Genomic DNA, 27,362 nt, shown 5'->3' with positions numbered 1-27,362 from the left:
TCATATTCCTCAGCAATTCTGGCACACAATCTATGGCAGCTCTCTCAGAACTACATGTGCATTGCCTAAATACTGGGATAACCAACAAAATGACTAAAGTATATTTTAGTGGCTGGCCATCGCCAGAGATACATCTTCCAGTGCTATTGACCTGACTATCACCGTGACCATCTGCTACCAGCTCTACTCTAGTGATGTCAAGTTCAAATCATGGGTTTGGGCACTCTTTTTGGTACTTCCAACCGGAAACTGATTTTGAACAGGACCCAGCGAATGATCAATACCATTTCTCTCTTCATGATATCGAGTGGCATGATTACCACGTATGTTTGGGGAAAGCTTCCTTCCTTTGATTGCTGCTGAATTATCCTATTTTTCAGGGCAATTAATATGGCAACACTGATCTCGGTGTGTGTCCATTGCCCCTTCCAACTCACGAGATTCCTTACTGGTTGAACAGTTTATTGCTTCCCCAAACACACTTGCCTTTCAAGTTTTCTCTGTTTTAGGCTTCAAAGGTGTGTTTATTTTCTTCTGAGTGCAATTTTCTAAGCTTGACCTGGCTTATAGCATATGTTAACACTCTCATGGCCATGTTAGTTATCTTCTTTGCATGATTTCAAGCTACTGTCTTAATGTGTTCAAAAGACTCAATATTCGGAACTTGATTCACTACAATCTGAGCCACACCTCCAACGTTATCACAGATGGTCTTAATGGTTTATCTGGTAGTGGATCAGACAACACTGCTACACTTAGTTTCCGGGCTGCTACAGCTCCTCATGCAGTGAGCAGAACTCAAGACTATGACATCCCCTTGGTGAGTGGAATAAGCCATCATTTACTCACATGACATCTTTTGACTTCATCTTGAGAATGAAAATGTCCTGGGCAAGCCTTCTGGGAGTTTCCAAGCTGCCTAGTGTGTCAAGATCAGTTAGTGTAATTCAATGTCAGGTATATTTTTTGTTGTTGTTTTGTTTGTATAAACACAAGAACAGAATGAATGACTTGTTCAATATTTATTTCATTGAGTAGCTAATTATAATGGACAAGCATCAGCATTTGGTTCCTTTGATGGTGGGTTGACCTGGGATATTTGATGGTCACACAATCACACATCTGACAATTCCACACAACCACATTTTCCATGCTGAACTTTGTAAATTATTGTTTAAGTCCTCTGCTCATAGTGTTCTAAAGGTTTTGAATGGTCATACAGTTTTTTGACACAATCTATGGCTTTCTCTAGCTGGTCTAGCTGCACATTCCAATAGCAGCACTAGGCTTTAGCTAGCAATTTGGGCTCACTCTAGTTCTCTTCATATGATCAATGTTTGCTCCATAGCACTGTTTAAAGTGCAACAGAACCTCCATAGCATAGTCCACTAAATTGCATTAGCATTTTGAAATCTACTAAGGTAGACACTATTCATAATCCACTGACCCCATGTGATCTTGTGTGACATGTCCATATTGGGCCTTGTGGTTGTATGCTAATGCAACTTTTGACATCTACGCTACATTATGTCCATTTTAGCACATATTATAAGTGCTTTGGAACAATAGAGACATTGTATAACAACTAGGGTGAGCCTGAGCCACTAGTTAAAGCTTATGGCTGCTGGTAGAGTACGCTAGCACAGCTGAGAGACAGCTAGAGAGCATCCCATAGAGCTAGCCTGAAAACCATAAGGCTGTCTGAAAACTGTAGGTGCCATGAACTGAACCAGGGGTAGTACCGTACCTTTGACTTTTCCGCCCATAGAGTCAGCTATGATCGGACTCGATGTATGATCGAGGGAATATCATGTGAAAGGGTCGATTCATAAAAGAGTACTCCTAATCTTAAGAGAGGGGATCATTGGTATAGGAGCACAACCCTTTCTATTAGATAGGTATAAGGAGTACTTAGTGGTAGGTAGTTCCCTTAGAATTTGATCTCCTTTGTCTTGGTTCTCTATCCTTTGTCACTGTCCTATTATCCTTTCATCACCGCCTCTGCTCTATTCATTCTGTCACTCTACCGTCATCTAGGTTGCCTTTATTGGGGTACTCACCATCCAGTTGTGAGTCCGGACTTGCCCTAAAGTCCCTTCCTTTACGTTGGAGTACAGGATGGGGTACACATGGATTAGGTATGTGGTACAATACATTGGTGTACATTGGGTACGCTCTCGTTGTTGTTGGAGTATAGTCCTTGTCACTAATGCGACTTAGTTAACTATGCTACAAGGTTCTTTTTGCACTTTAAACAGTGCTACGGAGCGATATTTATCATATTAAGAACTAGAGTGAGCCCACATTGCTAGTTAAAGCTAGTGCCGCTAGTAGAATGTGCCATAGGCGCAGCTAGACCAGTTAGAGAGAGCTGTAGTTCATGTCAGAAAACTGTATGACTGTTCGAAACCTGTAGAACACTATAAGCAGAGGACTTAAGCAGTAATTCACCGAGTTCTACTCTCTACATTCTACTATGCACTGACATATCAAGGGATTGTACTATTAGAAGACTTGTAGTCTTCACGGAACCGTTCGTAGCAGAACTAGTGGAGTCAAAAGACCTTCATACTAGGAGTACCTACTTCTACAGGGGATTTAGTTGACAAGAAATTGGACATAGAACCACATAGACTAGGAGAAATTTGATATGACTATAGATTGAGTCCCGATCTGAGGAAAAGACAAAAAGACATGATATAGATCCCAGATCACAGATAGAGTACCTAGGAACCAGGCAGGGATGAACAACGGATCTCGGAGTCCATGCTGTTCATGTGCTACGGCAGTTCAGAACTCTGGATATATATGCTGGAACTACTTGAACACGCAAAGTCCATATGATTTGATAATGTCGAAATGCAGGATAAGGTCCACAGGCAGGAAATACCATATGGTATGCCTATGTAGGTCCATTCTACATGCTGAAACAAGAATGAAGAACGGTCCAGACTGGTCCAAAACATATGATTTGAATACGGAAAAGCTCCGTAGATAAGATTCTGCACATGTAGCAGTCCCTAGCGATAAGACTTCGCATGGATTCATGGCTACGGTGCATTATTTTTAGAGATGAAACAAGTAGAGATAGGATTACAAAGCTAGCATAGAAGTAGTATAAAAGCAGCTCATGTATCCGTAGATAAAAAAGTACTACCCGTGCGTAGGAAAGTCCTGAGTGGGTTGCCCATGAGTAACTGCTCTTGACACCAATAGGGAGATTTGCCCTGTCTTTGTGCAGTGATACGATAAGATTTGATTTGAACTATACGAGACTGTCGAGGTCAAACTAGAGAACTATCCATCTGTAGGCCGCCAAGGTCTTGATTACTGTTTCGTGATCCGTCGAGGGTCTTAGCGTTCGTGTCCGCTGAGGACTTAGTTTTCGTGTCCGTCGAGGGCAATAGTCTCCAATCGTTCGAATTAGTCTTACCGTAGACGAAATTCATAGTCCCACTTAGTCCACTGGACAATAAACAGAGCCCCTACAAACCCTAGAATCCCCGTAGCTGTGGTGTTTTACACTGGCAGTTACACATTGATTTCATAAGACCTTCATACGATATTGAGACTGTGATCTTGTGCATAACCCTTGCCAAGCAGTCCACCCTTGCAATCTTTCCTGGTGTGTGGAGTTATTGATAGACTTTACACGAAGGTTTACTAGTTTTTGAGTTGATTTGGTGTTGGTGCTACTTCCATAGCTCTGATATTAGGTTGACTCTTGAGTGGTATACTTCGCCCATTACTGGAAGTTGCATTTTCATGGCGCCGATGCATTGGAAAAGAGTAGGAAATGAGACGCGTTAGTCACGTGCTGGCGTTGTGTCTTTTGTCTACAACACATCCACTAGTACTTCCTCAACCTCTTCATCACATCCACATCCTCAAAATCAAAGGTGAGCCATCCCCCTAATTTTTATGCCCCATCTTCTCTCCTCTCCTCGCTTAGCGATAGGCTGGTGTTTGAGGATTCGATACTTGGATCCCTTCGCTGGCTGTGCTACGTTAGTTAGGCAGGATTCAATACTTGGATCCTGAAGACTATAGATGAGGCGGTGACTCTTTAACTTTATATCTTATATCTTTGCAATTCTTCACTGCCATTACTTACCTTATCTTCAACAGAATGTCTAGCATCCCAAGCAGCGGCTGGAAACAAACGGTGAGTACCCTGCTTCGCATTTGAATTCCATCGACTTATTAGCCACTCCTCAGCTACGAGGCGGCAAGGAATTCTCACCCATTGTCATTGAAGACCTCGACATACGCCCACTATTGGCGGCTGCTTCCAAGAGGGAGGAGGAGATGCTGCAGGATGCGAGTGGGAAGCAGCTTGGTGGAGATGTGCACGATGCCATGGATGAGCTTCCCCCCCTAGAACCCGAATTATCGAACGTAGGTCTCAAGCGCAAGCCGGTCAAAGAGCCCGAGGGGCGAAAGCAGAGCCATACCAACACAAAGCACGCTTGCAAACGCCTCAAGCTTAACGACTCCCTGCAGCGGGCATCAGACTATCCCCAACCCTTCACCGATCTGATAAAGCTTCAATTTGAGGCGTGGAATCTCCCTTCAAAGGGAGACGGATTTACAGGGAGGAGCATATCTACTGCGGAGGTGGATGGTGCAAAGAGAGCATACAAGTTGGAAGAATTGAGGAGGCGGGGGTTTCAACTGGTCAGTTGGGATGGAAAGTAAGCGCCATTGCCCTCCATCTCTGCCTTCTGTTCTCAACTTTCGCCCTTAGAGCCCACATACCTATTATTGACTGCCAAGGCCGCATAATCGTCACTCTTGTCAGCTCTCTGGGTGACCCAATGTTCCTTCAAGATTGTCAAACTTTCCATAGCTTGATACTCGCCAACCACCAGGTATTTACCAGCTCAGACGCCTCGCAATTTTGAGGCGACTATCCTGCGCAAGCTTGCAGCATAGCGTACAGAATGGGCCAGCCAGTCCCCATGGAGCTGTCGAACCACAAGTATGGAGATATGATGAAGAAGCTGCTAAGAGAAAAGGTAGCAGTCCGCATCTCGAGCTACCAGAGTGGTGTGTATGCCTCGCTACCCTTGGAGGCACTTGGGGCCTAACGTGTTTCGGTCTACAGCTTCTTTCGCTCGCTGGTCACCAAAGAACTTCGCCCTGTATAAAGAAACCAAGGACTTCATTGAACGTCACCCACGTACCAAGGCTGCTCGCTGGAACTTCCCCAATAGCGTTTTTGCCTGCGCAACGGTCAACTTTGGGCTGCGGACTTGCACATACAAGCATCGCGACGTTCAAAATCTCCCACACAGCTGGTGCGCTATAACCTCAATGGGGAACTTTGACCCTTGCAAGGGAGGCCACCTTGTTTTATGGGATTTGAAACTCATCGTCAAGTTTCCGCCTGGCTCAACAATCCTTCTCCCCTCTGCAACTCTCGTTCACAGCAATCTTCCAGTTGGTCCAGAGGAGACGCGAACATCCTACACCCAGTACAGTGCCGGCTCGCTGTTTCGTTGGGTGAAGTATGGGGGACAGAGCATTGGAGAGTTGAAGGCTCACAATCATGCAGCGTACGATGAACATGAAGCTGGAGTCAAAGCAAAGGCTGGGTTGGCTGGTGTGAATCGGTTTTCTACCTTGGATGAACTTATAGATAGAGGCTTTGTACAATAGAATATATAAATGAATTTGCAAACATATTTTCTATTACCTCTCAATTCATTTTGAAAAACCTTGAAGCCTATCAATAATCAATGTGTGGTACGGCTCTGAATTTTGTTGATATTGGCACTGAGTCTGTGGTTGGGCCATTGAGTTTAACTGTGCGAACTCGAAATTAGCACATGTTAAAGTCACCTAATCATTGGTGCGTTACCTTGAGTCAAATTGTGCCCAACCCAACCCGTACTTTCTCCCTCTCATATTTGTAGCACTTCAAACAGCCTTCGGACACTCAGTAAACTATGCCCCGCAAGAAAAAAATCTCTACACCTCACGAAATTGCTGAACGGAAGCACAACTGTATCCTTGCGAGAAAGGCATATCTGCACGCGTACGTATCTCAATTCTGAAATTTATTGTTTTTATTCACCTTTATCTATTTGATTAATTCACTTTGTTAAACAGAAATCGAGAGATCCTCAGAGTGAAAGCTAGGGAAAGAATGGCAAAGTAAGGTTTAGTTGACAAACTTAGGGTCAGACTCTACCTCTCTAAATACATTCCTCCAAGGCTTCGCACAGAATGATCAGAGAAAGAGAAGAAAAAGGCAAAAGAACGTCAGAAAGAATGGGCACGACAGAGCTATATTCGGTGTGTGGCTCTACTATAAAATTGCGATTTTTTTGTTGACTTCAGCCCCTTCGCACAAGAAACCGCGACAAGATATTGGACAAAGCTGAGAACGCTCACAAATTGTAAGTAACACATTTCTTTTACAGACTCTACTGTCTAACTGAAGTCCTTTTCACATATACAGCGACTACATCATCAATCGAGGAAAGGACAACCTCGAAGGCTATCCCTCACGCGAAGTCCAGCCACGCAACCTTCTGGCCATGAGAGATGACCCTCAAAAGCAACACTGTTACGAAAGCGCCCATCATCGATGGCAGCGAGGGAAGGGTTTCAGAGGTCGTGAGCAGGAGAATGAGAGAATAGACCAAATTGTAGAGAAGTGGTGGAGATTGGGCTTAGACGAGATTGGATAAGGCAATCATACAGTCATATGCAGTCAGGATTTGGCACAATACAGATTTTGAACCAATTCTCATTTCTTGAAAGCACTTAGCCAGACAATGATTGTTGATAAGTATTGCAGTCTCTACTCTACAGAATTCAGTACTATGGGGTGGCACATAAGCTCCTGAGGTGCTGATTTGCCTCCTCCTCTGTTGCCAGGACATGAATTGAGTCGTCTCTTAGTGAGATGAGGTTTCGACGCCCGATAACTTCCACCAGCTCAGATCTATTTAACACCGACATCAGTTCCAGCGACTCTGCTGATAAGACATGACGCATACCTCCTGCACTTACTAGCCATGGAATTGACAGCAACAACAAACCAGCTATTCTGATATGAGAGTTCTTGGAGAATCTCAACAAGACCCGACGAAAGACATGCTGAATAGGCTCGTTCTGCTTCATCCAATCGTCAGAACCCTTGAATGATGACTCCTGGAGCTGAGTTTGAGAGTATGAAAGCACCCAAGGAATGTTGCGAAGGCTGCCTATATAACACGAGTACATAGTTATATTACGTGAGAAGCTGAAGAACCTTGCTTACCAGCTAGTAACAACCCCACTATACCGGTCTTTTCCGTTCAAGATCAAGTAGGCTGCTGTTTTTGTTTTCCCAGCTAAAGGGCTTGGCGAGACGGCAGATGTTGCGGGTGACTTGACGCCATGACTTGCCAGAGGTGAGGAATATGATTCCCGATCGTAATTTCTAGTCGGCGTTGCTGTGCCAGCTCTAGCAATATGCCAAGCAGCTGGTGGTGGCGTTTTGGGACGTTCAGAAGAAGAGACAGGTGGAGGATCTTGTTTTACTGGTGACTGGGCACAAAGAGTTTCGAATTCTTCCATGGTCATATTTGCCACCAGTTCCTCCAAATCATCGCTGTCATAGTCAGTTGACAGAGGTTGGGAGGCAGGACCGCCGGCAGTTGCTGTAAAGAACCACTAGAGCGTTGGGAGTGGCTGTAGTTGCTGGCAAAGCTAGCTTCTGTTGTTCTGGAAGACGCTGCCGAGCTAGCTGGCGTAATCTTGAGCTTGAGGGCTTGCAAGAGTCCATCTAACCTAAACGTAAATCAAGTGCCGAGAAAGAGCAGGAAGATACTCACTGAGAGAGCCCTCTAAGTCTCGTGCTGCCCTCTCCGATCTCTCCACTTGTTTTCTCATTTCATCAAGCGCTGCCCTTGTACGCCCGTTGTTCCAGTGCAGATCTATAAACGTTAGAGTCAAGGCTAAGGAACATAGTGTATAAGTACTTACCAGCAATAGAATTCTGCAGCTGTAACGCTGCTTTTTCCAACTGGCATTGATCCATAGCTGCAGTGACTTACCAGATCGAAAGGTTGGTCCTTCAACCGTATTGCAATGGTTTTCTGTGACTGATCTGTAACGTTTAGTGTAGGGCCTGGTGAGGACCACTGAGACCACCAACTCACCTTCAGATACATTTTTCTTCAAGCCCTTGGTTCACCTAGCAGTGGTGGTCAGTGATATTGAGACTGTTATGAACGGTGCACTTAACGCGGCAGTCAGTGATGACCCATTGAGTCACAGTGCTTCTCCCGCCGGCAGCCACTCAATTGGCTCCCATAGCGGAAGCGTTGACCTTGACCTCTCGCCACTTCCAGCTACATACACTCAACCAAGTTCTTGAAACACGCCTACAAACTCTCCATTGACAGCCGGGCAACCTCCATCGAAAGGAAAAACTGTAGTTTCGTGTTACAAGATGCAGTACGTGACCGTACATAGGCTGAGAATATGATGTACAATCTGAGATGTAGACTAGAGTAGTATGCTAATGATGGTGATGGGCAAAGTCCGGGGCTCTGACTGAAAACGTAGATCTGTGAGAACAAAGGGAGTTTTCAGTCAGAGAGGATCTGGTGAGTTGGAGGCAAGAAAACGACAACCCAGACTCGAAAGCCTCGGGCGCGTCGTAGTAGGAACGATGACTCACCCAGATCCCAAGCTCGAGGCTAGAGGGACATGCGCCCTGTGCATGCAGCGGCTCTTCCTCCTAGGCCCTTGAGGTGACTTGCCGAAATGGTGGCCGTATCCCTCCAATAGGTGTAGAACGTGTCTGATTTCCACCTACCAGATGCCTTGACTAGGTGAGGATTCACACCCACTTTCAAATAGTGGCATGTGCCACCAATCCGAAAGGAGTGACTAGTGATCTTTGATAGGCTGTATGTTATCCAAATAGAGTTGCAGACAGAAAGAAAAGTGTCCTTAGTGAGGCATCACCGAATGTTGAGGGACATGTCAACATATGAAAATAGAGGTAGGGAGTTGAGAGGAATAGAGCCAACATGGTTGTAGAGCGCGTTGATAGGGTCAAGGGGATCATTGTCTTGATGCGGAACTAGAACAGCGTCACCCCGCAGTACCTCAGTCTTTGTCACCGGCAGGAATAGTCTGTAGGAACGTTGGTCACAATGCAGTGTAAGGTCATTCACCACTGGGTGAGTGAGATGGTTGTAGTCGGTCACTTTTGAGGATGTAGGTAAGATCTCGCCGAGCCGGAGTTGACCCCAGAAAGAGCAAAGTGCGGCCGCAAAGCATGCGGTGTGGAGTTGATTCATGGGCATCCCACCGTGTTGACCAAGATCGAGGTTGGTACGAAGTAGCTCCAGCATTTCCATAGAGACAGGTGTGCGTTAATGCGACTTAGTTAACTATGCTACAAGGTTCTTTTTGCACTTTAAACAGTGCTACGGAGCGATATTTATCATATTAAGAACTAGAGTGAGCCCACATTGCTAGTTAAAGCTAGTGCCGCTAGTAGAATGTGCCGTAGGCGCAGCTAGACCAGTTAGAGAGAGCTGTAGTTCATGTCAGAAAACTGTATGACTGTTCGAAACCTGTAGAACACTATAAGCAGAGGACTTAAGCAGTAATTCACCGAGTTCTACTCTCTACATTCTACTATGCACTGACATATCAAGGGATTGTACTATTAGAAGACTTGTAGTCTTCACGGAACCGTTCGTAGCAGAACTAGTGGAGTCAAAAGACCTTCATACTAGGAGTACCTACTTCTACAGGGGATTTAGTTGACAAGAAATTGGACATAGAACCACATAGACTAGGAGAAATTTGATATGACTATAGATTGAGTCCCGATCTGAGGAAAAGACAAAAAGACATGATATAGATCCCAGATCACAGATAGAGTACCTAGGAACCAGGCAGGGATGAACAACGGATCTCGGAGTCCATGCTGTTCATGTGCTACGGCAGTTCAGAACTCTGGATATATATGCTGGAACTACTTGAACACGCAAAGTCCATATGATTTGATAATGTCGAAATGCAGGATAAGGTCCACAGGCAGGAAATACCATATGGTATGCCTATGTAGGTCCATTCTACATGCTGAAACAAGAATGAAGAACGGTCCAGACTGGTCCAAAACATATGATTTGAATACGGAAAAGCTCCGTAGATAAGATTCTGCACATGTAGCAGTCCCTAGCGATAAGACTTCGCATGGATTCATGGCTACGGTGCATTATTTTTAGAGATAAAACAAGTAGAGATAGGATTACAAAGCTAGCATAGAAGTAGTATAAAAGCAGCTCATGTATCCGTAGATAGAAAAGTACTACCCGTGCGTAGGAAAGTCCTGAGTGGGTTGCCCGTGAGTAACTGCTCTTGACACCCAATAGAGAGATTTGCCCTGTCTTTGTGCAGTGAAACGATAAGATTTGATTTGAACTATACAAGACCGTCGAGGTCGAACTAGAGAACTATCCGTCCGTAGGCCGCCGAGGTCTTGATTACTGTTTCGTGATCCATCGAGGGTCTTAGCGTTCGTGTCCGCCGAGGGCAATAGTCTCCAATAGTTCGAATTAGTCTTACCGTAGACGAAATTCATAGTCCCACTCAGTCCACTGGACAATAAACAGAGCCCCTACACACCCTAGAATCCCCGTAGCTGTGGTGTTTTACACTGGCAGTTACACATTGATTTCATAAGACCTTCATACGATATTGAGACTGTGATCTTGTGCATAACCTTTGCCAAGCAGTCCACCCTTGCTATCTTTCCTGGTGTGTAGAGTTATTGATAGACTTTACACGGAGGTTTACTAGTTTTTGAGTTGATTTGGTGTTGGTGCTACTCCCATAGCTCCGATATTAGGTTGACTCTTGAGTGATATACTTCGCCCATTAGCGTCTGTCACAAACAGAAGACGGCGGCACCAGGTGCTTTACCGCCTTTAAACAAAGAGCGAGTTGTTGGGCACCTTGCCATTTCCAACCCTTTGATTCCCAATGAACCCGGAGAAGACGTAGATGAGTCTTCATGGTGGATGATGCCATATGTCCCGCCATGGTATTCACAACGTAGTCCACCAAAATTTTCTTGGAAGGAACTGTACCTTCCTTCAGACCAGCATCCACTGCCCATGTGTTGAACCGTTCCACAGCCCCCGACATTCTCGCTCTCGTCTTCTCAAAGTATGCATGAGACAGGACACGTTGAGTTGAAAGGGAGTGAGCATGTAGTGGCGTAGGAGAGTGTGAGCGGGCCAGCTTCTGCTCTTGCTTGCTGCCCTGAAGAATCCTTTGCTTAGTTGACAATAGTGAACAGGTGGGTGCCATGGTACTGAGGATGGATTCTGACGAACGTGAAAGAGGAATTCAAGGATGTGGTGTCGCAGTCACAGGCACATGTCACAACGGTGAGGCGGTGTTGCACTCACTGGTCAATCTCACAAAGGTGAGCTGACCGTTGTGACCACGAAAAACCACTAACACTCGAAGCCACAACCATGGAATGTCCCGTATAATCAGTGATAAGGTATCCAAGCGATACAGAGTTTATGCTAGAGTGTACCCTATGCTAGGGTATCAGAGTATTATACAAATGGGATAAAATAAGCTGAAGTATCAATGATATGCATTGTGAATCTAATGCTGAGGTGTCCAGTGGGAGATGGCGTATGGTAAGCGTGAAAAGCGTGATAGTAAGGCGTGCGAGAGAAACATTACTTAAGAAAAACTTCACTAGAAACACTGAGAACGGGTGACAGTCAGGTTAGCAGGTGCTCATCGTGAAACGTGAGGGAGCGATGGAGAAAAGGTTGCAGATGCGCAGGAACCGCCGGCGGGTGGGGATGCAGTGAGTTTCGTGGGGGAAAAATGCCACAGGAAGGACCATCAGCTACATTTGCAGACGTATGTACGTATTTGAGTGAAACCCAGATACGATGGTCCTGGAACAGGGCCACAATCTTGCGTAGTATTGCGTTCTGCTCCGAACCACACGAGTGGCCAGATTTCAAGGCACCAATAACACCTTGATTGTCCGACCGGATAATGATGTGACGGTTGGTCATACCAGAGGAGACGAGAGTGCGGACGGCCAGTTCAACTGCCACCATCTCGGCCCAGCCAATGTCCCTCCCGTCCCTTTTCCAACCCTGCTTGAGTTCCCAAGCAAGCCACCGGCCGTCGAGAACAAGTCCTATGCCCCAATGGGTGGACACGTCCACGAAAAGCGATGTATCACATGGAGTGGGAGGATGTGTGATGTGAATCCCAACAAAGTCTTGCCTGAGCTTGTCCGACCACCATTGCAGGTCACCCCGCAGAACATGAGAGACCTGGTGATGCCTAAACCGTGACATGTGGTCACCTTTGAATGAAGCACGGAAGCGGAACAGGTTGACAAGGTAGGATCTCCCATCGGGAACCACCAGGGTGACATGATTAAGAGTCCCAATGAGGGATTCGGCCTCCTCGAGGGATTGGTGGTTTGCCCCAAGCCAGATGCCGAGCTTGTCAAGGTACTTCTGCTTCTTCTTTTGCGGAAGCTGCACCGTCTTGTCCTGGAGCGACCACAGGAATCCTATGTAGAGGAAGGGAAATGCGAAAGGAATGAACTTTGGAACAGCCCATGGCCAGCCCAAGTGATTGGCAACATCCCAGAAAAGTGATTCATCGTAGGCATAGATGAAGCCCACTGCAGCAGAGCCCCCAATAGGGGAGTGGAATGGGATGAAATCATCCACCCACTTAACCACTTTCGTAACACCTTTCGCCCGGAGAATGGCCACCATGGTGTCAGCAATCCTGCCCCAGATGCCAGGTGCGGAAGCCTCGCCAAAATTCAGGGCCTGATCTAAGTGGACCTTCCCATCGATGGATACCGCCACGAAGCGGCGAACAGACGGATGTAATGGGACATTGCGAAATGCAGCGTCAACATCGAAGACAGCTGCTTGAGTGCCCTCGGTCGCATCTGCAACGATGAGAAGACATTCCGAGAACGTCCCCCATTGGCAAGGGTACCTGTCAGCATCGATAAGGGCATTGACAGATGTGACTCTGGCGTCAACAGCGGTCAGAGATGTGGGAGGGAGAGGTTTTGCCTTTGGATAGTGTGGAAGTGGCCAAGGGTAGGAGTGGTTTATGACTATGCGATATTTGTTCTTTTGTTCAACAACAGCGAGAGGGGCAACACGAAATGGTCCAATCAAGTGTTCAAGGACAGCTGGATCGTATGCAGGAGAAAGACAGCCAAGTTTGACCTCCTCTGCAAACTTTTTACGGATGATCTCAGCTTCGAATTCAGAGGTGAAGTGGTTATCGAGAATAAAGGTGCGCTGTAATTCATAGTTTTCGAGGCCAATCAGGAACCCATTGTGGATGCCTTTTGGCACATCCGCAAACTCCAGGAGCAAGCCAAGCTCAGCCAGGAGTTCAGACCACGCTTCGTGCTTGAAGTGGGTCACGATTGGGTAGGGATCAGGCATGGTGATCCTTGGAGCAGTGCTCCTTGGAACCGCATTGGCCACATCCATGGAAGAACCTGCATGATTGTCCTCAGTTGCAGCCCCTGAGACCGTTGAAGGCGAGGCAGTACTGATTGCCATCCTTGTCCGTGTAGGATTTTCTGGTAGTGTGCCACATGACATCCCTATTGGCGCGCTCGTGTCACCCAAAGTCATGGGTGCATCGAGAGCCTCCGATCCAGCAGAAATACGGGGTTTTGCCACGTAGGGGAGCGGACGCCGAAGATTTGTACACCGGGGGTGCAATGGATGAGGTCTGAAAGGATCCCAAGGAAAACAGAGCTAGAGGACGCCTGTCCTGGACCGTCGCCCATAGGCTGTCGTCCCAAATATCCAACCTGATTGCCTCACTGGAGCGCCTCACATACCACTGGTCCATGGCGGCCTGCAGATATTCTTTGTAGGTGTCAAAGAACTCAGTGAAGTCCGGGCGTGAACGTAGAAGATCGAACAGACCCCGAAACATCTTTGCGAGGTTAAGAGCAAGAGTCGACCCAGTGCTGCGACCGTCTCTGGGAATGAAGTAACGCTCAACAGCATTGGGGAAATGAAGTGCAACATCGTGGAAATCCCCACGATTGAGGCTGCTGATGGGAAAACTGTTCAGCTGCTTGAATAATGACTTCGTATCAGAGCCTGAGGGATTGGCGAGCTTCCCCTTGAATGCAGGAGCAAAAAGGCAGAGGGAAATCGGCCACGACCATCCGCTGGACAAGCAGTGGACCACGGCTATGTGGATGTGACTCATCCCAGATGAGGGCAGAACAACTGTTTGCGCCGTAAGCGGATCTAGGATCGCTAGCTTCAGCTTCTTCGATCTTGGACTGGTATCGGACTCGCTGTCAGAGGAATTTGAGGAAGAGGACGAGCTCGAAGGTGAACGCTTGCGACGTCTGCGTCTGTGACGCTTATTCGAATCCACGACGAGCTCAGGAGCGGGCTCCAAACAGGTCTTGGTGTGCGGGTTCACCGTTCTCTGATCGTGCAAGATGCGATCCAGGCAGGGGTCAGCACCGGAAGCTAATGAATGTATCAGAATGCATGAGGGGAAAACCAGCGGGTGCAGCCCATACCTTCGTGAAGCCGACCATTTTCAGCAGTGAGCGGGTCAGCAGACGTCGGAATCCCTGTGGGGGGCATACCTGTGGGTATATTAGTTGCGGGCAGGAAGAGACCAGCAGGTCATCATACCTCTGTGCAATTGCGCAACCAGCAGGTTGGTATGTGTGGGGAGCTCCTTGCCCTTCGCTTTCTCCAGGCGGGAGAAGCGAGGTGGAGAGACAGAGGGACTACCGACAGAACGAGCGAGAGCCGGTTGTATGCGCCTGGAACCACTCGATGTTGGACCTCGGATAGTGCCAGGGGGAGAATCAGACAGCGCCGAGCCGGTAGGTTTCGCAGAAAGGGTAGCTGTGCCAACCTGAGTGGAGAACGCCCCACCGTCCCGAGCGCCCTCAGTGGGGTCATCATCCACCACATTCATGGTCGGGGGTTGAAGTGTTTGACGGTTGCTGAACTGATCAATGTCGTCTTCGTCGCCAGTCGTAGAAGGCGAATCGGAGCCTGCAATCTCATCTTCGAGGTCACCACCTTGCCCACCCATCTGAATGTCGCAGCGTGGCACAAAACAACCTTGGGCACCCCGTTGGGGTTCAGGACACGTGGCCCTAGGGCGGGGACGGTCAGCAGGTGCAGCAGTGGATGTCATAACGCGAGTTGACACAGAGTCCAGAGATGGAAAAAACTAGGTGGAGGAGCAAGGAGAAAAAGGGGTTGACGCGTATAGAAAGAAGAAGGCATGTAGAGACTGCACAAGGAAAGGACTGTACAAGAAGAAAGAGGCAAGAAAAAAAAAGTGTAAGAGGACACACAAGTTCTAAGGAACACAGCGTGTATTTGAGCTAGCTAGTACTCGTAAGAGATGATAGTGAGAGAAAAAGAAGAACTAACTATGTAACGAAGTAAGTACTCTATATATAGGAAGACCATGGGAATAACCGAGAAGTATGAACGGTTACACTCTCCCCCGTTCAAAAGCAAAGCATAATCCAAAACAATAAAAAATTCAACCAGCAATCACATTTACAGAGTCTGGACCATCACCACCATTTTTATACCAAATGTCCAAGACTTCGCATTCATGTATAGCCGAATAAGGCATCCACTCATCATGGTCAGGTGGAAACCCACACCATCTAACGAGAAACTGCCACCCACGGCCCCTACGCCGAGAGTCCAGAATACACTCAATTCTATATTCGTCTTGACCATCCACCTGCACAGGTGCTGGCTTCTCAAAAGCCCTTCCTGAGAACAACTCGTCATCATTTGGAACATACTTCTGAAGCTCAGAAACATAAAATGTAGGAAAGGAATTCGGATGGTGAGGCATATCCAAAGTGTAACTATCAAACTCGGGATGACAAGCGATGATAGAGTACGGTCCATCAAAACAAGGAAAAAACTTTGCGACACATTTTTCACCTTTCTTTACATAGTCACGCCGACGATGCAAGGTAGTGAGCATCACTCTGTCACCCAATTCGAACTTGAGCTGTTTACCGCAGGTCTTATCAGCCTGAAAAGCCTGCAAAACTTTCACACAATGCAGGTTATCACGAGCTTCCTGTTCCGAATTCCGAATATTTTCCAAGAACTGTGCAGCTGACTTCACATCATCCGCTGTCGACTGCTCAACCCCAACATCCAAATCCACCAAAGGCGGAATCATACGAGGCGACCTCCCCGTCTTCAATTCAAACATTGATAAGCCTGTCGAAGCCACCACACTGTTCATAATGTGGAACCTTATTCGAGGTAATGCCTTGACCCATCCCTTTTGATTACACTCCACATGAAACCTCACGCACTGATTAATAGTTTTATTCAACCGTTCTGAGACACCATCCGTCTCTGGATGAAAGGAAGATGACATTTTCAACTCCACACCAGCAAGGCGGTGCAAGGAACGCCAAAACCTCGAGACAAACAGCTTATCATGGTCCAAAACAATACTAATTGGTAACCCGTTCTCGCAGTACCAATGATCAAAGAACAGCGCCGCAAACTCTTCAGCTGTCGTGTCGATTCGGCAAGGGATCAAACGCAGATCTGAATGAAGATGGTCCGTGACTGATGCCAAACAATCAAATCCGCCGTCCTCAGGCAACGGACCAATGAAGTCCACCGCAATTGACTCACACCTGCCATCAGGGACAGGTAGTGGATGCAACAGACCCTTACCCGATTTCCCATAGCTCTTGTTGCGTTGACAAGGATCACACCCCGGCACATAGGCGCGATACAAGTCACGCCTCATGCCTGGCCAGAAATAAGAATCCTTCAGGAGCGCATAGCATTTGTCTGCACCAAAGTGACTGGCGGAGTCGTGCGCTAGATGGTACAGAGACTCACAAAGGGACTTCCAATTCGGAATCACCAAGCGACCACCAATAAACCACAATCCATCAGTGGAAACCACACCAGGAACAGTAGTAGACAGTTTCTTACAAAACTCGTCATGCAAATAACCCTCTTTGATTTCAGCCAAGAAGGAAGCATCCGCTGACACCAAAGAAATAGCGCCACATGCAAAATTACTAAAAGAATCCACAACCGCTGCCACTGCGACCGGAACCATTTCAGACAGGTAAGCACCTGCCAGAACTCTAGAGAGAGCGTCCGTGGCCGTATTTTCTGTACCCTTAATATAACCTATCACCAGTTCAAACTGAGATAGAAATTCTTGCCACCTGAGTTGCCTCTGACTCAACTCTCTCTGAGAATCAAAGTTCTCCAGAGTCCTATGGTCTGTCATCACATAAACTGTAGATCCCAAACAGTCTGAGCGCCACTTCTTGAGCACCCGAATAATCGCCAACAACTCTTTTTCATGCACAGGATAGTTTGACGCAGCACCTGAAATTTGCTGTGAGTCAAATGCAACTGGTCGTGCTGACTTCAGGTCAGGACCCCACATCAACACCGCACCTGTATGCCAATCCGACACATCACACACAAGAAAAATCTTGTTATCCCCAGGGTTTTTGTGATCAATCGTAGTTAGCACCTCTCTCGATGCCACCAAATCTTTAATCTGTAAAAACGCCTTCTCATGGCGAGTAGTCCACTTAGGGAAGTTCCTATTGCACTCTACACGGGTCAAGGGAGTAAGATGTTGAGAATGTTCCGCAAGATTGGGGCAGAAATCTGCCACAAACCTGACCATACCAAGGAACCTACGAACCTCCTCCACCGAACAAGGCCTAGGAAAGTCCAAGATGGCAACCACCTTCAAATCCTGTGCCTGGATCCCGCGCTCAGAAATATGATGACCTAAAAAGTCAATCTCCGCCTGGAAAAAAGAGCATTTTCGTGAATTACAATAGAGACGTGCCACCTTCAGAGCCGCTAAAATCATCTCCACATGTTGGTAATGCTCCTCATCTGAATTCGACCAAATAATAATATCATCCAGGTAGACATGACAGAACTTTCCAATGTAAGGACATAGCATGGCCATTACATGCCGCTGCTGCATGGATGGGGAATTTCGGAAGCCCTGGGGCATCACTGTCCATTCGAAAAGCCCACGAGGTGTCTGTACTGCAAAAAATGGAATAGTGTCTTCAGACAATCTCGTCTGAAAGAAAGAATCAGTCATATCCATTTTGCCCCAGACTCAACCCTTTGCACAATCATGTAAAATGTCATCAATTATTCGAGCTAGCTAGCACTCGTAAGAGATGATAGTGAGAGAAAAAGAAGAACTAACTACGTAATGAAGTAAGTACTCTATATATAGGAAGACCGTGGGAATAACCGAGAAGTATGAACGGTTACACTCTCCCCCGTTCAAAAGCAAAGCATAATCCAAAACAATAAAAAATTCAACCAGCAATCACATTTTTTTTCTATCGTTCGTATCATGGTTGGATTGACATCTTGAAGTGCATGTCTTTTTCTTCTCGCCCTTTATCTCTCGGCTCCCTGTCACTATACTTCTCTTTTCTCGCCTTGCTCACCATTTTTGTCTTGGTCGCCTTTTCTTATCTGGTCGTGTTTTATCGTTGTGTCTCCCTGTTCCACGTTGTCCTGGTGTTTAATCACATCCTGATCCCTGTCCCTGCTTCCCGTTATCCTGGCACTTTTGTGCGCATATAGTCGTGTTTTATTGTTTCTTTTTCATGTGTTTTCGTGTCAAACATGTCACTGAATATTGGCGATGTAGGTTTTACAGTCGTGGCTCCTAAGGCGGGTTCGAAGGCCAAGGGTACAGTTGGTTCTAGGGCTGCTGTCTCTACTCATACCAGGTCTTCTTCTCATGTGGTCGACTCGTCAATTACTACTACGTCTATTCCAATCTCGCCTGCAGTTAACGTGGCACACCCTTCTCCTGGTGGTGGTGTAACCTCAGACCGTGCTTCTATCGAATTTCTGATTCCGTTACCTGATTCTCCTGTCTCCCCAACTCGCCATTCGCATTCTGACTCCATCTCGTCCTCTGATTCTGACCCCGTTCCACTCATCATGTCTCTGCCTCAAGATTTCGTTGATAACGGATATAACAAATTGCCGGCTGTTAACGCTGAACGTGTTGAACTCGAGATTTTCACCAAAGCCGTTTCGAAAGTTGAATCATATAATCGTGCTAAGAAGATTACGGATGATTACGAGTGCAAAGACGCGTTCCTTTCTATTTGGCATCATGAACGTACCTCGAATCTCCTCACTGCTGTGCGTGACTCTATTATGGAGAAGGAATGGTCCAAAGAATCTTCGTCATTCCTCTCAGCTGTCAAAGACGTGGTTATTGGTCCAAACTGGGCCGAGCGTGGTGGTAAACGTTTGGCTTCGATGAAGCAAGACTCTACCACGTTCAGCGCGTTCTGGAGCGCAGTCGAGTCGCTGAATTCAGCACTTAAAGGTACTTCCTATCATAGGGAGGACGAACACCTCAAAGTTATGCTGCAGATCAACACGAACCCTGCATTCAAGGCATACCTGACGAACAAGGACGTTGATGACAGTTTGGGTTATAAGGCTTGGGTTGCTGCTGCCTTGAAGTGGGATCGGGGTTTCCAAGTCTGGGATGAAGCTCAACGTGAAAGCGCTAAGGCTCACGTCAAGTCATTTTGGAAGGACCTGGAGTCAAAGCGGACTCCGCTTTCTTCTTCGTCGGGGTTCAATGCGAAGCCCAGGACTATCAACAAGGGTCCTACTCTGGGCGCTTCGTCTTCAGCACCAACGGCCGATGCGTACACTTGCGTTCCTCTCAATGACACTGAGCGTAGTGTCCTCCGTGAACACCAGGGTTGCTTTAGGTGCCGGGAGTTCTACTCTGCTCATTGGAAGTCAAAGGAGGGGTGCAAGGGCTTGCAGAAGTTCAGTGTTCCTGCACATCGCATCACTCCTGCAGATGGTATCTTAGCACGTAAGGTACATCTCCAGACGAGTGGTAACCCGCCTATAGCGTTCGAAGCTATCCTCAAGAAGGAGTCTCGAGGCCGTGGCATCTCGGCTCCACCTGTGGCTGCTATTTCGGTGCCTGCCTTGACAGACATTCCAGACTCTCCTCCTGCTCCTGTACCTACCGTGAATGCCATTTTTGGTTGTCGTCTGGAGCATGTCTCCAATGATGACTTCTATGATGCAGAATATCGGGAGGTTTCACGTCCTTCTTCTCGTCATGACACTCGTCCCTCATCTCGTCTCACTTCCTGTACTACACATTACAACCGTGGTGCTGTTGCTGCCACCTTTCAGGATGACCCTGATGACGATGACACATCATTGTATGACTCTCGTGATGACTGCCCTAGGCCTCATTCTCGTTCTCGGGCTCCATCACATGCCTCTGGTCATCGGCTCTCTCCTCGTGGTGGTAAACATGCTCGTGAGCCTTCTGGAAGGTCGGTGCATGGTGAGCCTGTGAAGAGGACACGTGCTGGTTCAGCGCCCCCTGCTGTAAGTGATTCTGTCCTCGAAAATGTGTGCAAGGCTTGTAGGCAACCTATTGAGGTTTGCCCCTCTACATTGAGGGAGCAGCCCTTGCGGGTTCCACATTTACTGTGGAAGGCTGCGATGACTGGTCCTCGTGTTTCGGCACCGATTTTAAACAACTTGCTGATTGATGATGGCTCTCATTTAGTCTTAATTCGTTGCAACGTGGTTGATCACTTGGGTCTGCCTCTAGAACGTTTGAGGCGCCCTGAGGTTTTTGGTGTTGCCTCTGACTCAAATGGTTCCGGATCAATTTCGTCTTCTTTCTTTGTCAGGCTCAAGCTCTCTGATCCCCGTGGTTTATGGACTTCGCGTACTGTTCGCGCAGTGGTTACTGAGCACTTGTGTGCGCCTATGATTCTTGGTCTCCCTTTCCTTTCCTATAATTCCCTCATAATCGACCCCGAGAAGGGTTCTGTTACCCATAGAGTTTCCGGTTTTGACCTCTTGCATCCAAACTTATTTGTACCTCCAGTACCTCCTTTGCTTGTGGTTGCACCGCACGTGTCACGTTGTCTACAGAAATTGAATGCCTCTGGCCTTGTATCGCTCCATCAGGCGATTATTAAATCTCACGCTTCGATGCTTCGTGAGCTTAGGGCGGTACTGGTTCTGCGGTCGAAGATGGGTTTGTGTGATTCATTACATGTGGCACCAGTTTGCACATTGTCAGTGGTACGAAACAGAGTTTGCGCCCTCACTCTTGAGCGTTCTCGTGAAGAGAAGTCCGACAAGTTGAAGTCTAAGTTCTGTGAGGTCTTTGAACCGATTCCTCACATTGACATGCTGCCAACTGACATTACGTGTGGGATTTGCCTGAAAGATGCGAATAAGACTATTCAGACTCGTACATATCGATCACAACGAAAGCTTCGTGCGGCTTGGGATGTTCTGTTGGACAAGGCGTTGGAGTGTGGACGAATTCGTCCCTCAAGCTCGCAGTTTGCGAGCCCTGCCTTCCTTGTTCCGAAATTGAACGGGGACCATCGTTGGGTTAACGACTTCAGGCAATTGAATTCAAATATGGTCCCTGACCGTTACCCTCTACCACAGATTGATGACATTTTACATGATTGTGCAAAGGGTTGAGTCTGGGGCAAAATGGATATGACTGATTCTTTCTTTCAGACGAGATTGTCTGAAGACACTATTCCATTTTTTGCAGTACAGACACCTCGTGGGCTTTTCGAATGGACAGTGATGCCCCAGGGCTTCCGAAATTCCCCATCCATGCAGCAGCGGCATGTAATGGCCATGCTATGTCCTTACATTGGAAAGTTCTGTCATGTCTACCTGGATGATATTATTATTTGGTCGAATTCAGATGAGGAGCATTACCAACATGTGGAGATGATTTTAGCGGCTCTGAAGGTGGCACGTCTCTATTGTAATTCACGAAAATGCTCTTTTTTCCAGGCGGAGATTGACTTTTTAGGTCATCATATTTCTGAGCGCGGGATCCAGGCACAGGATTTGAAGGTGGTTGCCATCTTGGACTTTCCTAGGCCTTGTTCGGTGGAGGAGGTTCGTAGGTTCCTTGGTATGGTCAGGTTTGTGGCAGATTTCTGCCCCAATCTTGCGGAACATTCTCAACATCTTACTCCCTTGACCCGTGTAGAGTGCAATAGGAACTTCCCTAAGTGGACTACTCGCCATGAGAAGGCGTTTTTACAGATTAAAGATTTGGTGGCATCGAGAGAGGTGCTAACTACGATTGATCACAAAAACCCTGGGGATAACAAGATTTTTCTTGTGTGTGATGTGTCGGATTGGCATACAGGTGCGGTGTTGATGTGGGGTCCTGACCTGAAGTCAGCACGACCAGTTGCATTTGACTCACAGCAAATTTCAGGTGCTGCGTCAAACTATCCTGTGCATGAAAAAGAGTTGTTGGCGATTATTCGGGTGCTCAAGAAGTGGCGCTCAGACTGTTTGGGATCTACAGTTTATGTGATGACAGACCATAGGACTCTGGAGAACTTTGATTCTCAGAGAGAGTTGAGTCAGAGGCAACTCAGGTGGCAAGAATTTCTATCTCAGTTTGAACTGGTGATAGGTTATATTAAGGGTACAGAAAATACGGCCACGGACGCTCTCTCTAGAGTTCTGGCAGGTGCTTACCTGTCTGAAATGGTTCCGGTCGCAGTGGCAGCGGTTGTGGATTCTTTTAGTAATTTTGCATGTGGCGCTATTTCTTTGGTGTCAGCGGATGCTTCCTTCTTGGCTGAAATCAAAGAGGGTTATTTGCATGACGAGTTTTGTAAGAAACTGTCTACTACTGTTCCTGGTGTGGTTTCCACTGATGGATTGTGGTTTATTGGTGGTCGCTTGGTGATTCCGAATTGGAAGTCCCTTTGTGAGTCTCTGTACCATCTAGCGCACGACTCCGCCAGTCACTTTGGTGCAGACAAATGCTATGCGCTCCTGAAGGATTCTTATTTCTGGCCAGGCATGAGGCGTGACTTGTATCGCGCCTATGTGCCGGGGTGTGATCCTTGTCAACGCAACAAGAGCTATGGGAAATCGGGTAAGGGTCTGTTGCATCCACTACCTGTCCCTGATGGCAGGTGTGAGTCAATTGCGGTGGACTTCATTGGTCCGTTGCCTGAGGACGGCGGATTTGATTGTTTGGCATCAGTCACGGACCATCTTCATTCAGATCTGCGTTTGATCCCTTGCCGAATCGACACGACAGCTGAAGAGTTTGCGGCGCTGTTCTTTGATCATTGGTACTGCGAGAACGGGTTACCAATTAGTATTGTTTTGGACCATGATAAGCTGTTTGTCTCGAGGTTTTGGCGTTCCTTGCACCGCCTTGCTGGTGTGGAGTTGAAAATGTCATCTTCCTTTCATCCAGAGACGGATGGTGTCTCAGAACGGTTGAATAAAACTATTAATCAGTGCGTGAGGTTTCATGTGGAGTGTAATCAAAAGGGATGGGTCAAGGCATTACCTCGAATAAGGTTCCACATTATGAACAGTGTGGTGGCTTCGACAGGCTTATCAATGTTTGAATTGAAGACGGGGAGGTCGCCTCGTATGATTCCGCCTTTGGTGGATTTGGATGTTGGGGTTGAGCAGTCGACAGCGGATGATGTGAAGTCAGCTGCACAGTTCTTGGAAAATATTCGGAATTCGGAACAGGAAGCTCGTGATAACCTGCATTGTGTGAAAGTTTTGCAGGCTTTTCAGGCTGATAAGACCTGCGGTAAACAGCTCAAGTTCGAATTGGGTGACAGAGTGATGCTCACTACCTTGCATCGTCGGCGTGACTATGTAAAGAAAGGTGAAAAATGTGTCGCAAAGTTTTTTCCTTGTTTTGATGGACCGTACTCTATCATCGCTTGTCATCCCGAGTTTGATAGTTACACTTTGGATATGCCTCACCATCCGAATTCCTTTCCTACATTTTATGTTTCTGAGCTTCAGAAGTATGTTCCAAATGATGACGAGTTGTTCTCAGGAAGGGCTTTTGAGAAGCCAGCACCTGTGCAGGTGGATGGTCAAGACGAATATAGAATTGAGTGTATTCTGGACTCTCGGCGTAGGGGCCGTGGGTGGCAGTTTCTCGTTAGATGGTGTGGGTTTCCACCTGACCATGATGAGTGGATGCCTTATTCGGCTATACATGAATGCGAAGTCTTGGACATTTGGTATAAAAATGGTGGTGATGGTCCAGACTCTGTAAATGTGATTGCTGGTTGAATTTTTTATTGTTTTGGATTATGCTTTGCTTTTGAACGGGGGAGAGTGTAACCGTTCATACTTCTCGGTTATTCCCATGGTCTTCCTATATATAGAGTACTTACTTCGTTACATAGTTAGTTCTTCTTTTTCTCTCACTATCATCTCTTACGAGTACTAGCTAGCTCAAATACACGCTGTGTTCCTTAGAACTTGTGTGTCCTCTTACAAAGAAAAAGCTTTCGTCGTTGTTGCCTACAGCGACGAGGACTGCTACCTGAAGAAGAGATGATGATGGTACAAAGAAGAGATGCGGTGATTGTTATGGTCACACACATCAACACAAAAAGACATCTTCGGAACCTGTTCGGATCCGAATACTCCACAACTCAACGAGGCGGAAAAGGCAATGCATAATGCAGCAAAGGAGTTGATAGAAAGGAGAGAGGAGAAGTTCATGTTGGAATTGAAGGCTGCAGTCGGGAGGTTTGAAATGGACTTGCAAGCGATTGCAGAGAAGTACGGAAAGTCTTAGGACAGAGTCCGTCAGCTACGTAACCTCTCCTCCCACTATGGACAACGCAGAACTCCGAGACTCGACAACACCATTTTACACCACATGAAGAGCAAGTACAATGACGGTAGGTTCACAATATATTACACAAAAGACTGTTCAGCTGATTACGACTCTTTACAGAGTGACCGAAGGGCACAAAGTACTCACCTGAAGAGCTTCGAGAGATGGCGAAAACTGAGCTGTACCTTCAAGACGTCGAAAGCAATGAAGACAAGCAGAGGGAGCTTTTAGATGAAATCATCACCAACAGCAGTCAAAGGCAGTGGGTGCACGTATTATGGAGCGATCGCAAGCAGCAATGATTAGTGAAGCTCAGAAGCAAACTTCAGACATCGTAAGTGCACATTCCCTTGCGTTACATCTGGCACTAAACCTTACATACACAGATGAGACGTTTGTTTTATAGGACGGATGCGCCATCCTTCGGTCTCGTATCAAAGCCAAACATAATGGAGTACAGTGTTCCAGGATTCTACGCATATGGTGACGCCGCCGATTTTATCCAAGAAACATTTGGCATGAACATGTGGAAGCTCACCAGGAAGTTCGAACTTTGGGCAACAAATAATAGCAGCAAGCTTTCATCTCCTCATCGTTGCACTGCTTCTAACGTACATCCTCTACTACAGACTCCAAGAAAGACTTCAATATTGACACCTTGCGAGCAAAGTGCATCTCGCTCATCACATCTGGGTTGAGTGAGTTATTGTACTGGATATTTTCCGCTCTCGTTAGCTGACGATGTGGCAGAAAACCTTCGAGGTGACAATACGCAGATGAATTGGGTCAATTACGATGCGGCGATTGTCGTGAAGCTTCGCTGCCACATGGTGGAATGGCCTGAAGGTGTTGACTTCAGCAGCCCATCAGCAATGACCAACCGTGAACACCTTATGCAACTTCTGGATGCCCTGAAGAGCGGAGTATGCTATTGGCATTGTATGAGTACGAAGCAGGTCCACGCGCATAAGGATTGGCTGGAGAAGGAGCAGGAGGCTGGACGAAAGGAGCCCAAAAAGAGGGCACCAAGGGCTGACAAGGGTAAAACCCGAGGACAATACAAGCCTCATAAAGCCACCAGCTTGGACACCCCCATCGACAATCTCGCTGAAACCTCACCTTCGTCGACTTCCAATGCCACTAGCATGGACACCCCCGTCAACAGCTACCCTGAACCCTCGCCTTCGTCGACTTCCAATACCGCTAGCTCGGACGCCCCCATTAGCAATCTCGCCGAAGCCTCACCTTCGCCAACCTCGAATGTCTCTAGCATACACTGTATTGACAGCAGCCCATCTCCTGATGTCGCCACCACTCCAGCAGCCACAGCAATGCCTACAGACGCCCATACTTGCCATACTCCCAACAGCCCTGCTAACGCAATCGTTGATTCAAAAACCCCCTCGACGCCTTCAAATATCTTGTCGCCCTCCACAGATGTCACGGCTATGAAACAGAAGCAAAAAGAGGAGTATGAGCCAGGCAGAAAGAAGAGGCAGAAGAAAAACAGCACCAGCAAGCCTGAATCTTCCCAACCTCGACACCGTGGACGCCCTCGAAAAAACACTCACCGTGCCAATGCTGAAACACCCCCATCATCTGAACCAATTGCACCCTTTGTCCCAGCACCTGCTCTGCTACGTATGACCATGGCTCCTATCGAAACATCCCATTTCGCCTTCGCAATGCCCTTCCCAAAACCCCCTCACAATCTCGAAAATCCTTCTCTGCTACTGGCCAACAACGGCAGCTCCATAAAGGCAACAGAGGCTGTGGGTAACATTCTGCAACTGAGCCACCGAGTCCCAGAAGCAAAGGAACCATTCGCCGATGTCTCGCTGGGCTTGGCTGCAAACCACGATCCTACTGACAATGTCGCAAGCATGGACAGGGCCAGCTTCAGCAACAACGGCCAGAATTCCATGTTCACAGAGCAGGAGCTGCAGGACTTGATGGTTTGGAGCATGGGCGAAGGGGAGGTCTACTCAACCAACGCCAACTACACTGAAAGCTCCCTAACTGCCATGCTCTACAGTGAGGAGTAAAGGCTGAACTTGGGGTGTTTGGTAGACAGCAGGGAGGCCAGTGACTGGGGTGTAGGTCATGATACAGTAAACCCAGGCAAGCTGCTACAGTGCTACTTAGATATGTTATAGATGCTTTATCCCGCCAAATATTGCTCCAATTGAAGTATAGAATTGTGTATGATCCTATGGAATATATGCAGGCTTTTTTTTGAGATTTTTTGACTTATATTTGAGAGATACGAGCTCGCTGTCAGAGACAGTGACAGCGAGTTGTTTTGATGTGTCGGGAATGTCGAACACGTTGATGACGGCTAGGTGACGTATTGTCCAGTCCTGCCCTCTCAAAATTAACAGATGGAGGCGTTAAAAAATTATTTATTAACAAAAATTAACCCCGCCAGGGGAGAGCCCTCCTGTCATATCTAATTAGGGGGGGTATTACTTGAAATGGTCGGTCTTATTTGACCCGATAAGTGGGACTGACAGGTGTGAAATCGCCCGGCTGACGCCGGACTTGACCTTGCTTGCAACCATGCACGTTGT

The 27,362-nt window shown here is 47.2% G+C and overlaps 4 protein-coding genes across 4 annotated transcripts; 2 read left to right on the top strand and 2 right to left on the bottom strand.

Annotated features, from left to right (window-relative positions):
- Positions 1-210: 210 nt before the first annotated feature.
- On the top strand, positions 211-923 carry E1B28_009305 (uncharacterized protein; the record flags this gene model as incomplete). Its single annotated transcript, XM_043154186.1, has 6 exons — positions 211-323; positions 381-408; positions 461-518; positions 571-595; positions 649-820; positions 876-923. 6 exons carry the CDS (start codon positions 211-213, stop codon positions 921-923), a joined length of 444 nt encoding a protein of 147 aa, XP_043009476.1.
- A 9,976-nt stretch (positions 924-10,899) lies between these two features.
- On the bottom strand, positions 10,900-11,334 carry E1B28_009304 (uncharacterized protein; the record flags this gene model as incomplete). Its single annotated transcript, XM_043154185.1, has 1 exon — positions 10,900-11,334. The coding sequence occupies one exon, from the start codon at positions 11,332-11,334 to the stop codon at positions 10,900-10,902; it is 435 nt and encodes a 144-aa protein (XP_043009475.1).
- Positions 11,335-13,671: 2,337 nt separating this feature from the next.
- Positions 13,672-15,237, bottom strand: E1B28_009303 (uncharacterized protein; the record flags this gene model as incomplete). The annotated part of the gene is made up of 3 exons (XM_043154184.1): positions 13,672-14,549; positions 14,603-14,671; positions 14,721-15,237. The coding sequence occupies 3 exons, from the start codon at positions 15,235-15,237 to the stop codon at positions 13,672-13,674; spliced, it is 1,464 nt and encodes a 487-aa protein (XP_043009474.1).
- A 10,331-nt stretch (positions 15,238-25,568) lies between these two features.
- Positions 25,569-26,837, top strand: E1B28_009302 (uncharacterized protein; the record flags this gene model as incomplete). The annotated part of the gene is made up of 1 exon (XM_043154183.1): positions 25,569-26,837. One exon carries the CDS (start codon positions 25,569-25,571, stop codon positions 26,835-26,837), a length of 1,269 nt encoding a protein of 422 aa, XP_043009473.1.
- Positions 26,838-27,362: the final 525 nt, after the last annotated feature.

The sequence above is a fragment of the Marasmius oreades genome, chromosome 5, assembly GCF_018924745.1.
Source record: "Marasmius oreades isolate 03SP1 chromosome 5, whole genome shotgun sequence".
Classification (NCBI taxonomy): Eukaryota; Fungi; Basidiomycota; class Agaricomycetes; order Agaricales; family Marasmiaceae; genus Marasmius; species Marasmius oreades.
Note: the sequence above shows the minus strand (reverse complement) of the source record. Positions and strands in the feature narration are given on the sequence as shown.